We start from the raw sequence: 14,473 nt of genomic DNA on the forward strand, positions 1-14,473 counted from the left end.
AATTGTGGGCTTTGGTCACAACACCGCAGCGGGGACAGAGCAGCCCGGCTCTTCGCGTCCCCGATCCCGCTGCAGGGCACCTGCCTCTTCGGTGCGCGTCTGCCTCGGGGCGCACACGGGCTGGGGCCTATCCGGACGCAGCGACAGATGGGAGGAGGGCGACGCCCGGATCCGTTCCCCAGCCCGGCCCCGCCCGAGCGTCTCCAGGCAAAGAGAGATCAGGTGGGAACGAGAGGGACAGCACGTGGGTCTGAGAGATCTCAGGCCCCGGCTCCGCGAGTTTAGGGTCTTCAAGGGGCCAGTCGTGTGGGGCCTCGGCCCCGTTTGAAGATGGTCGGAGTACAGCTCCGTTAGATCCGCGGAAGGGACACCCAGGGAGGGCTTGAGCCCCCCTAACTCCACCAGATCACCCCAACCATATGACCACCTGATGCTTTGCAAAGTGCTGCGGGAGGACCAGCCCAAGCGGTCCAGACAAGGAGCTGCCTCGCTGATTGAGGCCCCGACACCCCCTCGGCCACGGAATTGCTGTGTGACCCGAGTCAGTGTCCAACCCTCTCTGAACTGCTTTCCTCGTCTACATGAAGGAGACAGAGACACAGAGGAGGCGCCCAGCGCTATGACTTTATTTGCCATCCAGGCCCGGGACTCTATCCCCGCGCCGCTCAGAAGATCTTCACAGACTCCAGCTGCAGGTCGCCGCCCACCTCCACCACGCGCACGTGCTCGGGCTGGATGCGGTAGTGGAAGTTGTGCAGTTCCGAGTCTCCGACCACCGCCTGCAGGGCCGAGGGGTCGGTGCTTAAAGTGGCCGAGGCCACTGCGCGGCTCCTTCCCGACTCGGACCCGCGCAGTGTGACTGGGCAACCACGTCACCCGCCGGGCCCCAGCTCCCCACTGGGAAAACCGCCGAATGGTCAGCTAACCCCTTGTCCTGAGGATGCAATGCGTTGACTGTTGGCACATGAGCGCTTTTTAAGTGTTTGCGGTAGATGTTATTACCACGAACACCGCGTCCACTGCCTCACTCCGGATGCGCAGATTTCAAGTGGCGAACGGCTGGGTGGTGGAGGGTCTGCAGAGACCGCTCCCGCTCGCACCTGTTTCTGAGCCCTGTCACCCAGTCCATCCTTGCCTCTGCCTCTGCCGCAGAGCCCCGACCTCAGGTGGCACTGAACAGGGAGTAGGGTCCTGGGTGGAAGTCCGGGCCAGGCCTCTCCACTAGGACCCCCACCCTCTGGGCACTTGGCTCTTACTCGCTCTGTCCCTGCCCTGCACTTACTTGCCCTCTCACACCAGTGGGGTTGCACCACAGAAGTGAGAGGGACAGGGGACAACTGCCCAGCCTTGGCCACGCCTTTGCTCCCCACCTCCACCAGGGCCTTGCTGGCCTCCAACGCCCACGCGTGTGGCAGAGACTCACCTTGAAGCCTTCCTTGGTGGAGATGAGGAGCACGTCGAAGGGCTGCCCTCGCTGGAAGGGAAAGTCACGGCCACGCTCCTCCTTGCCCCAGGAGCCCTGTTCCTTGGTGTTGAAGACCACCACGGACTGGTCCAGCCGGGGGTTGAAATGCAGAGCGGCGTCAGCATCCTTTTCCTCACTGCACAGCAGGTTTACATGAAACCTGGTAAAGGGAGATGGGGGAGGGGTAGCATGCAGTAGAGGCCAAGAGCCATGAACCACCCAGAGCAAGGTCAAGGGCTAATGGATTGGGACTCACCACACCAGAACACTCCCAAACTACAGGAAACTAGTATGTCACACACCACAGAGGGGTTGTGGATGGTGGCCAGGGAGCCAACGGTAGGGTGGCCAAACACTTATTGAAGGCCTGGACACAATCCACCAAGCAAGGATCACTATATTATGACCTGGGTCACATTTCCACAGCCTGGGACACAACAAGGAGTCTGGTGCTGATGGCCAGGGCACTCTGGATTCCCAGGGCACCCCCAAGTCCCAGAGGGCTGAGAACAATACAAGGGAGCCCAAGATTTACGGGCACCCTAGTCCCAGGAACCTTGCAGTTCCTGGACCCAGGAAGTCATAGGAGTGATTGCTTAGGCCTTCCAGGTACCCAGGACACCCCCAGATCACAGGACGTATTTCCACAGTTCCTGGGGACTCAATCTGGAAGTCATAGGACTATAGATAGGAACCTTGACATTGCCCTGGAACCCCCAGATTCTTAAGGACCCCAGCTCCACAGTTAGGAGACGAAGTTATGAAGACCTCAGGTTCCAGAAGGTTGGAAATGGCCTGGGGATTCCAAGACCCCTGGTGTGCAAAGGTGACCCTGGGGCCCTCACATCTCAGCTGTAAGAAGTCGGGCTCAGATGAGCCTGGAGAGCTCCCAGCACCCCCTTACCTCGGGGGCATGGGATCACACTGAGGTCTCACCTGCCAGCTTTATCAGGGACAACACCACGAATTCTCATCACGGTGCCGACTCTGATGCCCTCGGGCAGCGAGGTCTTGTGGGGTACATTCTGCAAAAGCCGGGGTGTGGGGGCGAGTGAACCAGGGAGACACCACAGAGACAGATGGGCCACCCCAGGAGAAAACAACCAGGACGCCAACCAGCAGAATCAGAGAAGAAAGGGCACAGAGAGAAGAAAAGAGAGTCAGAGACAGGGAAGGGGTTGGAGAGTGAAACACAAAGAATTAAGAGAAAAATATTCAAAGAGAGAGAAACCAAGAGAAGGCACCACGAGGAGTTGGGAGCGTTAGGATAGGTTGGGTCCACCCAGAAGCCAGCGCCCAAACACTTCACAGCACACCGGAACACCCACTTTCTCCTTTGCCAGGCCCCAGCCCCTCTCCTAGTCTGGAGCAAGCTTGGGTCCAAGACCCTCCCAAGCCCCAGGTCCCCAAACACTCACAGAGCTCCCTGCCATGGCTGCGATGATACGACCGGCAATGGTGGTGGTGGGTATGGCTGCTGGGACCTTAAGCCAAAGCAGGTGTGGCTGGCCCTGGTGACTCACCCCCACCCCTTTACACACCCACCACCCACACCTGGCACAGACCCTGTCCCTGGGGCCAGGGTGGCTCAGCACCCTATTCCTGGGGCCCCAAAGCCTCCTGCATTCACTGAGGGGTCCCAGGTGACCTGCCTCTCTCCTTTGGGTCAATAATGATAGAATTTAACAACAACAACAACAACAACAGAGAACGCTCATCAAGCCACCATCCATCCAGCTTATCTTCCTGTTGCCTGGTACAGAGAAAAACTCTTATGCCCATTTTGTCGTGGAAAACTTGAGGCCTGAGAGACTAAGTGGGGGGCTGGAACTCTGACCCCTATCCCAGCTTAGGAACTGCTGCTTGGGGCTAGGGTTGTGTCTCCACCGAAATTCCAGTCTGTGCTTCTGTAATATAACGGTAACCATGACAACAACAATACTTGGAAAAGGGAGCTCTAAGGGGCAGGATTTGTGCCTGATGTTCAGTGCTGTACCCTGGTGCCTGGAGCCGTGGTGCCTGGCACACAGTAAGTGCTCAGTAAACATGGGTGAAAGAAGGAAGAACAAATAACAGCTGCCATTTACTAAGCCTCCGGGTCTGCCGAGCATATGTGAGACATCACTGATGCTCACACACGCCGTGAGGGACGGACATGGATCGCCCCCACGTTAGACAAGGAAACTGAGGCTCAGAAAGAGGAAGCGATTTGCCGAAAAACATAGCTGTGCAATACTATGGTGCCTGTGTCTCTGGCTTTCTTCATCTCTGCAACTTCTGTCTTGTTTATTCTGTCTCTGGGAATGCCCTAGTCTCTCTGTCACTCTGTGTCTGGTGTGTCCCAGTGTCTGACTCTGCCTCCCAGGTGTTCCTGTCCTGTTTCTCTCCTTTACATCTGTCTCTTTTTCTGTCTTCCAGAACTACTACCACTCTCCTACCTGGTTTCAAGACAAGGGGGTGGAGTGTGGGGGTGTCCTAGGACCCACCCAACCCTCAGACCAAGGAAGAGAACAAAGGGACCCTCCACCCAGGCCCATTTCCAGACCCCATAGCCCAAGACTCAAAAAGAGGAATCTAGAATAGGAAGGGTATGGTGGGGGTGTGGCAGCATGCTGAAAGATGATTCTGGAAGGTAGGGGAGAGGGGAGGTGGGGAGCTGAGCAGATACCCCTGCTACAGCCTAGCAGCACACCTCTTTGCTTCTACTGCCCCACCCCCACCTCCACTCTGCCTCACCCACAGCGGGAAGAGGCCTGGGGCAGAGACTGCTCTGGAATGGAAACTTTGGGTGGAGACAAGCAGACTCAGCCCCTCATGCACTGTCCCCCACTGCTCCCCAAGCCTCCTAGACTCTCCATCCCCCTCACCACACAGGAGGCACCTCAGGTGGTGGTGCAGTTGGGGAAGCAAGTGCCTTGGAGAGGGAGGATGGGCAGCTACATTTAGACGAGGGCTACAAGCGCCCCCCGTTTTGCAGAGGAGAAAACTGAGCCTTAGAGAGGGGCAGACTCTCAGCCAAGGCTACTCAGCAAGAAGGCGCCAGGGCCTGGGCTGGACCCCAGGTCTGTGTGACAAGGGCACGTCATCGGACTTTAAACAGAGGACAGAGGGGTTTGAGGGTAGAGCACCAACAGCTTGGGGTGGAGAGATTCCCAGAACGATGGACTCCATGCTCTTACCAATGAGGGTGGCCATTTCTTGTCCCATTTTGTCCTGCTACTGTATCCCAGGGACTCATCTTCTCCCTGAGATCCTCGTTGTGGCAGGGTATTTCTTCACATCTGCCAACCTGCAAATCCAAACTTGACTTTGGTGTTTGGCCAAATGTTTGCACTCATTCTGTTATCAGTTTGATTTCTGGTCCATTTCTTATAACTCAGATATTCCCATCTTTGATGATTCTCATTCACTTGTGTTGATTATCTTCATATCAAATATGGAAATACATTTTCAAGAGCATCATTTCTCATTTTCAAGTAAGTAGTGAGTGCATTTATTTCCCAATACTCTTTACTCTCAAGCTACACTTCACGTTCATCAATCATGCAGATTTAACAGGATTCTTTGATGAGTTTTGACAAACAGGTAGACCTGTGCAACCAGCACCCCAATCGAGTTTCCTCCAGCCTCCACCTGTCCGAACACACCTCTGTCATTCCTCAGCATTCAATAGCCACAAAGTTCATTTGCCAGGAAAAGAAAGAAGGGGGGGCCAGGATTTGTTTTTTTTAGACATTTCATATGGAATCATACACTATGAGGCCTTTTATGTCTGGCTTCTTTCACTTAGTATAGTGTTTTCAAGGTTCATCCATGTTGTAGTATTTACCAATACTTTTATGGCCAAATAATATTCCGTTTTTGGATAGACCACATTTGGTTTATCCACCATCAGTGGCTGGATAATTAGAATATTTCCACATTTGGATAATGAATAACCTGTTTCAACTCTTATGAATAATGCTTTTTATGAGCATTAATATATACATTTTTGTAGGGACATATGTTACCATTTCACTTGGGGATAAGGAAGAGTGGGATTGTTGGGTCACATGGTAACTGTTTAATCTGAACTGTCACAGTGTTTCCCACAGTACCCGCACAATGTTCCCGTCCCACGAGCAGAATATGAGGGTTCCCACATCTCCACATTCTTACCTACAGTTTTTATAGTCTTTCTTTTTTATTATAGTCATCTTAGTGGAGTGGTTATGATGCTTTTAAAAGGTATTTATTTTGATGGATTAAGTATGTGCAATGTTTTAAAGAATTGTGGCATATTAAAATACTAAAGGAGCCTTGTGTCTCCAACTTAAAGAATATAATTGAGTCATGATTTAGACTTGTGTATTTCATTTAATGATATTTCTATTACATTAAAAACAGTACGGAACATTTAAAAGTACTTAAGATTCACATTGTCAAACACTTGCAAACTCACAGATTAGTTGCAAATACAGTACTACCTCGATTTTCAAACGTCTCCGTTTAGGAACATTTCGGTTTACGAACGCCATAAACCCAGAAGTAAATGTTCTGGTTGTCGAACACGCCTCGGAAGTCGCACATGTCACGCGGCTTCTGTTGAGTGTAAGATCCTGAGGCCTAGCTGTCGGCTGTTTTGGAACATTTCAGAACTCCAACGGTCTTCTGGAACGGATTACATTCGAAAACCAAGGTACCACTGTACAGCCTTATGAGAGTAAGTTGCCAACAGGGAAGCTCCTCACCCCTGCACACTCTAGTGAGTATTTTCTGTAAAGAGGACATTCGCCTACACCCACCAGTAGCAGGAAGTCAATGCTGAGCCCCCACTGCCACCTGATCTTCAGACTCCATTCCCATTCTGCCTGTTGACCCATAACGTTCCTGAAGCAGAGGATCCAGTTCAGACCCGGCGTTTATTGGTTGTCGTCATGTCTTCTTAGTCTCCGCCTCCTTCCGTCTGGAACGGTCCTCAGTTTTCCTTTGTCTTCAAGTCCTGGACATTTTGGAAGGTTACAGGTTGAGGATCTCCCATCATTAGATTCAGATTATGGACTTTGTGCAGAAAAACCACAGAAGGGACACTGCATCCTGTCGAGCTGCCCACATGCCCTCCACGTGTCCCAGTGCTGGTGAAGTTGACTTGGATCACGTGCTTAGTTGTACCTGCTGGGCTTCTCCATCATACAACTATCCATTTGTCCTTTGTCGTTCGTAAGCATTTTGTAGTGACGTGCTTAGAAATCATGCAAAAATCAAGTTCTTCATCACACTTTGATCATTTCTATCTTTTCATTATTTGCATCTGCTATATGCTGAATGTTTGTGTCCCCACAGTTTCCTATGTTGAAACCTAATCCCAAAGGGATGGTATTAGAAGGTGGGGCCTTGCGAGGAGATGAGGTCATGAAAGGAGAGCCCTCAGGAGTGGGATTTGTGCTCTTATAAAGGGACCTAGAGAGCGCCTTTGCCTGTTCAGGCGTGTGAGGACACAGCAAGAAGAAGCCTGTCTATGAGCCAGGAATCACTTCTTGCCAGACGCCTAATATGTCAGCCCCTTGATCTTGGACTTCCCAGCCTCCAGAGCCCTGACAAATAAATGTCTGTTGTTTATTAGCGATCTGGTTGATGACATTTGCATTAGAACAGCACTAAGAAGGTAAGACAGCATCAGTTTAGACTCATGGCTCCTTCTTATTCACGGTATTGTCATGCGTGACCCTTGCTTCCCAGATTCAGCCTGTGGGAGTGCAGCAGGCGAGCTCATGTACCTGCTCAACATGGCCCAGCACTTGGAGACCACTTTCTTCCTTTCTGACACAGTAAGTTGTTCCTGGTACATCTTATACGTGCCCTGTCCGAGCCTTGGAACAGCCATTTATTGCTACAGGAGTTCCTTGAGTAGAGAAAGGTACAATCTTAGCAACCAGATCTGGGCACAGGTGTGCTCACTGCTATTCATGGGTCTGTCCCTATGCCCCATAGGGAGGTAGTGATATATGAGTACAGGTGTCTGTCTGTACACTGTAGGGGAGGCAAAATTTTACTTCTACCCTCCTAGGATATTTCAGCTAGGCCTGAGGACTAAACTGATGTGTCAAACGGACAGATTAACAGGAGAAATGCACACTCATTTATTGACATTTTACGTGACACAGCAGCCCTCAGGAGGAAATGAGAACTCAGAGAAATGGCTAAACCTACATGTTTTTCTTTGCAGTTGAACAATTGTTGGAAAGTAACTAAACTAATATTCGGGGAGGCTAAAGGAAGATAAGAATTATTTTAACAAGGCCTGTTTGTATACAGTTCTCTAGGTCTCAATGTGATGATAAGAAAGTTACCTCCCTTCTGGTACTTTCCTTCTGGGAGGGAGTTTTTCACGTGGGAGTTTTCATCTCCTGATTTCAGGAAGAAAGGGGAAGTAGGAATGCCCTTCTTACATCTGCTGTTTTGTAAGTGCCTGTAGCTCAAAATAAGCCTTATGCCAAAGGGACATAGTTTTGAGGTGGCATATTTTGCCACCTTCAACACACACACACATATTTACATCTGTATTGATTTCTCTTTTATACGTGTGCATACTCATCAGTCATAGAAGGGCAAATACTGTATGATTCCATTCATACAGGTCTCTGAAGTAGTCAGATTCATAGAGACAGAAAGTAGAATGGGGGTGGCCAGGGCGAGGGGAGGGGATTGGGGAGTTAGTGTTTAGTGGGTACAGAGACTGAATTGGGCAAGATTAAAATGTTCTGGAGATGGGTGGTGTTATGTTTGCCTAACAATGTGGAAGCACTTAGTCCCACAGAACTGTAGTACATTTAAAACTGGTTAAAATGGGGGCGGACAGGTGGCTCAGTTGGTTAGAGTGCGGGCTCTGGGCAATAGGTCTGCCGGTTGCATGCGAGGTGAGCCCTCCTCAACTAGAGTGGGTCGGTGAGCTGCCACTGAGCTCCCAGGTGGCCAGATGGCTCAGTTGGTTGGAGCGCGTCCTCCCAACCACGAGGCTGCCAGTTCAATTCCTCGACTCCCGCAAGGGATAGTGGGCTGCACCCCTGCAACTGACAATGGTGACTGGACCTGGAGCTGGGCTGTGCCCTCCACAACTAAGATTGAAAGGACAACAACTTGACTTGGTTGGAGCTGATGAGTCCTGGGAAAAACACACTACTGTTCCCCCCACAAAAAAAAGTCCTGGAGATACCCACTGTTCCCCAATAAAGCCCTGTTCCCCTTCCCTAATAAAATCTTTTTTTAAAAAATGGTTAAAATGGTAAGTATTATTATGTTACTTATATTTTAATACAATGAAAACTTTTTAAAAATAGAGACACTGGCCCCACCCCCAAATGAAACCCAACTCATGAAACCATTAGTTCACATGTGGTCCTCTAATTCCAATCCAAGGTCACACGGTTCATGGTCATTGCCCCTTTTCCATATCTGTACCCCCTTTAATGAGTGTGAGAGAATGGGCTCTGGTCTTCCATCCTGACACACTGTATTTCCTTCCCAGGGGTCACCCTCTTGGCCTTGCTGGGTGCAGCACCTCTCAGGGGGCCCTGCACAGATGCCTATTCCCTGCTGAGGGCTGGGCTCCTCCTTTCCTGCTGCCCTCTTTATCCTTCCCACCCCAGGCCCTGAGGACCAGCCCTCTGCTGATCACCCTCCTCACCTGCTCCTCTTACCTCCAAGCAGGACCCAGTTCTCAGAGGAGAAATGTAAAGGCTGTAGTATCCAGTAGTTCAGTAGAGGAAGGAAGGGAAGAAAGGTAGAACTGAGGAGAGGGAACAACTGTATGCTTACAATTCCAGCAAGGAAATGTACAAGAACTTATGACTTGGAGATTTCATTGGGCAATGGAAAAACTTCAAACTTAATCCAAAGAAAAATCCCTCATGCAGCCTAAAATATTTAAGAGACTTTAATGAACTAAGTTTATCAAGGAACCAAATGTGGTAGTAATTGCATTGGTAGAACTTACTATATTTATAAATAGAACTGTAAGGATTCCAGTGGGCTTCCTAGCTCAAGAAAAAGTCAGATTTTTTTTATTGTGTCATTTTTTTTTTTTCATTTGAAAGTTTATCTACAAAACCAAAGCAGCCCCTGGGCTATCTTCACTGTGAACAAAACAAACAAACAACAAACAAAAACCAGTCACCAAGAAGCTGACATTGACAGAGCCTGGGATTTTCAATTTCTCCAACCACCATGGGTGCAATCAGCTACTTTTCACCAAACTTATTTCCTGAAGGATGGCAAAACTCAGCCAACTCAGCCTGCTGGAATCCCCTCTTTTTTCTTTTCATGACAAATGAACTTTGTGGCTATTGAATGCTGAGGAATGACAGGGATGCCGTGGGGCAGGTGGAGGCTGGAGGAAACTGGATTGGGATTGTGGTTGCACAGGTCTACATATTTGTCAAAACTCATCGAAGTATCCTGTTAAAATCCACATGATTTATGAATGTGAAGTATAGCTTGAGAATAAAAAGTACTGGGAAATAAATATATTCACTACTTATTTGGAAATGAAAAACAATGCTCTCGAAAATATATTTCTGGGGATTTCCAGTAAGAGGGTGGAATAGATAAATGTTGTGCTTACTTCCTATCAGGACCACATCAAAATTACAACTCAACTACAGAACAACCATCATTGACAATTGTCTAAAGTTTAGCTGAACTGATGTCCTACAACTAAGGACATATAGAAGAAGTCACTTTGAGACCGGTAAAAGAGGTGGAGATACGAAATGGGCTGGTCCCACACCCATGTGTGACCATTAAAAATCAGGAGGGATATCTCAGCTGCAGAGGTCCCCCCCCAGAGGAGCAAGGTGTACCAGACCTACACCAGGTTCCCCAGCCCAGAGTTCCAGTGCTGAGGAGAGAAGTCCCCATAACTCCTGGCTGTGAAAACCAGGAGACTGTGGCTGAGTGAGATGGAGGGCAGCTGGAGGTCCAGGTGCTCCTCTTAAAGGGCCTACACAGGGGCTTACTTTCTGACAGTTTTACTGGCTCTGAGCTCCAGCACTGCGGCAGCAGCTTGAAAGGTGCCAGGGACCTACAGGGAGGAACTGAGATGTATGACATCAGGATGCGGGATGGAGGGGTATCTTTCTCCCAGACAGAAGTGATGGCAGAAGCCATTGTTTCTTTGTTTAGTCCTTTCCCCTCCCATCATGCAGATGCAGACAGCCACCTTATCTGAGTTCCCATCAACCTGGCTAATGCCATTTGTTTGTCCCGCCCTGGTGATTCCCTAAGATTTGCCCCACCCAACTTTCGGGCACACCCAAGCTGCTTCTAGTAGCTTTTCCATACAAATGGCCTATCTTGGCACATGCTACAGATTTTATTAAACTTTCTCAAAGGTTACAAAACCCAAACAAGCAGCAGCTGGTTTCAGCATGTCCCGTATGCCTGGCTGAGCAGCCCAAATTTTGGCACTAGCAGTAGCCAGCCTCAGTTCGTGGCTTGGCCTTTCGAGCCACCTCCAAGCCCGGTGTGAGGTGGCCACCGAGGGCAGGGCCCAGGCTGTGGCTGAACTTGGCCTGCAACAGGGCCTCTCCCAAGAGGCCTTGCGGGCTGGCACACCTGGTGGCCAGTTTCAGACTGAGCCAGAGCATCACCTGGCTGCCTCCAAAGATGACACACCCAAGAGCAGACTGGGCAGGCACCAGGGCTGTGCTAAAGTGAATCCTATTCCATAGGATTCAGGCTCTGCACAACAGTTCTTCCACTGTAGTAATGGCTAGCCCACATAGCCAGCCAGCCAGAGGGTCAACCTAACCCACTGATGTGTCAACAGCAATTGAGGCTCAATAGGAGGGTGCACACAACCCACACAAGGGACACACCTGGAGCACCCAGCTCAGGTGACCAGGGAGACTGTGCCATTGGGCCCCACAGCACACCTACTACATAAGTCCACACTACTAAGACCAGGAGATATAGTAGCCCTACCTAATACATAGAAAAAAACACAGGGAGGCAGCCAAAATGGGGAGGCAAAGAAACATGTACGAAATAAAAGAACAGAACAAAGCTCCAGAAGAAGAACTACACAAAATGGAGACAAGCAACCTACCAGATGCAGAATCCCAAACACTGGTTATAAGGATGCTCAATGATCTCAGGGAGAACTTCAACAAAGAGATAGGAAACATAAAAATAGAGATAGGGGAAAAAAAAAAAAAAAAGAATATATATATATATATATATATATATATATATATATATAGTCAGAAAATATATATATGGTCAAAAAAAATATATATAGTCAAACATATATGTGTGTGTGTGTATATATATATATATATATATATATATATATATATACTCAAAAAATATATATAGTCAGAAATAAAGAATACAATAACTAAAATGAAGAATACATTAGAAGGAATCAACAATAGATTAAGTGGAGCAGAGGATCGAACCAGTGATTTAGAAGATAAGGTAGCAGAAAACAATCAGAACAGCAAAAAGAAAAAAGAATCTAAAAATATAAGGATAGTTTAAGGGCCTCTGAGACAACATCAATCGTACCAACGTTTGCATCATTGGGGTACTAGAAGGAGAAAAGAGAAAGCAAGAAAAACCTATTTGAAGGAGTAATGATGGAAAACTTCCCTGAAGGAAATAGACATACAAGCTCAGGAAGCGCAGAGAGTTCCAAACCAGATGAACCCAAATAGGTCTACACCAAGACACATCATAATTAAAATGCCAAAGGTTAAAGACAAAGAAATAGTCTTAAAAGCAGCAAAATAAAAGCAGTTAGTTACTGATAAGGGAGCTCCCATAATACTGTTAATTGATTTCTCAACAAAAACTTTGCAGTCCAGAAGGGATTGGCACAAAATATTCAAAGTGATGAAAAGCAAGGACCTACAACCAAGACTATTCTACCCAGCAAGCCTATCATTTAGAATCAAAGGACATCTAAATGAGCTTCCCAGACCAAAATAATAATAATAATAAAAATAATAATAATAATAACCACAGTATTTCATCAACACCAAAACAGTATTACAAGGAATGTTAGAGGGAATTTTTTAAGATGAAAAAAAAAAAGATAAACAATATGAATTATGAAATGGCAATAACTACATGTATATATTAACAATTACTTTTTTAAAAAAGATTTTATTGGGGAAGGGGAATAGAACTTTATTGGGGAACAGTGTGTACTGCCAGGACTTTTCCAAGTCAAGTTGTTGTCCTTTCAGTCTTAGTTGTGGAGGGCGCAGCTCAGCTCCAGGTCCAGTTGCTGTTGTTAGTTGCAGAGGGCACAGCCCACCATCCCTTGCAGGGTTAGAACTGGTAACCTTGTGATTGAGAGCCTGCACTCCAACCAACAGCCATCTGGGAGCTCAGTGGCAGCTCAGCTCAAGGTGCTGTGTTCAATCTTAGTTGTGGGGGGCAGAGCCCACCATCCCTTGCGGTAGTCAAGGAGTTGAACCGGCAACCTTGTTATTGAGAGCCCGTGCTCCAACCAACTGAGCCATCTGGCCACCCAGGAGCTGAGCGGCAGCTCATTGACTTCATTCTAGTTGCGGAGGGCTCAGCTCGCTAGCCCATGTGGGAATCGAACCAGCAGCCCCATTGTCCAGAGCTTGCGCTCTAAACAACTGAGCCACCCTTCTGCCCTCAACAATTATTTTAAATATAAATGGACTGAATGTTCCAATCAGGGGATGGGGCCGTTGAGTGGATGAGAGAACAGGACCCTTACATGTGCTGCCTGCAGGAGACTCACTTCAGATTGAGGGAGGCACACAAGCTGAGCGTAAAGGGATGGGGAAAAGATGTTTCATGGAAATGGAAAGGAAAAAAGAAAGCTGGGGTAGCAGTGCTAATACCAAACAAAATAGACTTTAAAACAAGGGCTATAACAAAAGACAAAGAAGGACCCTGTAATCCTACTTCTGGGATTTATCCAAAGAAACCCAAAACGCTACTTTGAGGGAACGTGTTCATCTATATGTACATTGCAACACTGTTTACAATGGCCAAGATGTGGAGGCAGCCTGGGTGTCCATCGATGTGTGAATGGATAAAGAGTAGCTGGTACATATGTACAGAATATTGCTTGGCTATGGAAGGGAATGTGTTCTTGCCATCTGTGGATGGATCTCAAGAGTATTGTGCTGAGTGGAGTATGTCAGACAGAGAAAGACAGATGCAATGTGATTTTGCTTATATGTGGAATCTAAAGAACAAAATAAACAAACAGAACAAAAACTAGCTCATAGACACAGAGAACATTTTGGTGGTTGCCAAATGGGAGGGGGAGGGGTGAAAAAGGGGAAGGAATTAAGAAGTACAAATTGGTTGTTACGAAGTAGTCATGGGGATGTAGGGTATAGCATTAGGAATATAGTCAACAATATAGTAATAACTGTGTAAGGCATCAGATGGGTACTAGATTTATTGGGGTGATAGATGGGAAGGATTTGGGGGGCAGGGTGAAAAAGGTGAAGGGATTAAGAAGTACAAATTGGTAGTTACAAAATAGTCATAGGGATGTAAAGTAAAGCACAGGGAATATAATCAATGATTGGCAATAACTATGCATAGTGCCAGGTGGGTACTAGACTAGTCAGGGGGATCACTACTTATATAAATGTCTAACCACTATGCTCTATACCTGACATTAATATAAAATATTGAATGTCAACTGTAATTGAAAATTTTAAAAGGGGGGAAAAACATGAAGGGAATGTGAAGTCCAAATTTCCAGGTATATAACAAATAAGTCACGGGGACGTAATGTACAGCATGGGGAATATAGTCAATAATATTGTGATAGTGTTGTATGGTCAGATGGTTGCTGGACTTAGCATGGTGATCACTTCTTTAAGTATATAAGTGTTGAATAACTATTGTGTACACCTAAAACTAACATATATAAGTTAGCTATATTTTAATACAAATTTTAAAAGAAAATATATTCCATATTTGATATGAAGACAATCAACACAAGTGAATGAGAAACATCAAAGATGG

General features: G+C 47.5%; 1 protein-coding gene across 1 annotated transcript; it reads right to left on the reverse strand.

Moving 5' to 3' along the window:
- Positions 1 to 604: 604 nt before the first annotated feature.
- LGALS7B (galectin 7B) lies at positions 605 to 5,745 on the reverse strand. The gene is made up of 4 exons (XM_074314372.2): positions 2,884 to 5,745; positions 2,402 to 2,490; positions 1,424 to 1,625; positions 605 to 779 (listed from the first exon to the last, which is right to left on the reverse strand). Exons 1-4 carry the CDS (start codon positions 2,896 to 2,898, stop codon positions 666 to 668), a joined length of 420 nt encoding a protein of 139 aa, XP_074170473.1. The 5' UTR covers positions 2,899 to 5,745; the 3' UTR covers positions 605 to 665.
- Positions 5,746 to 14,473: the final 8,728 nt, after the last annotated feature.

Source organism: Rhinolophus sinicus, chromosome 8, assembly GCF_057876585.1.
Source record: "Rhinolophus sinicus isolate RSI-liver-muscle chromosome 8, RSI-T2T, whole genome shotgun sequence".
NCBI lineage: Eukaryota > Metazoa > Chordata > Mammalia > Chiroptera > Rhinolophidae > Rhinolophus > Rhinolophus sinicus.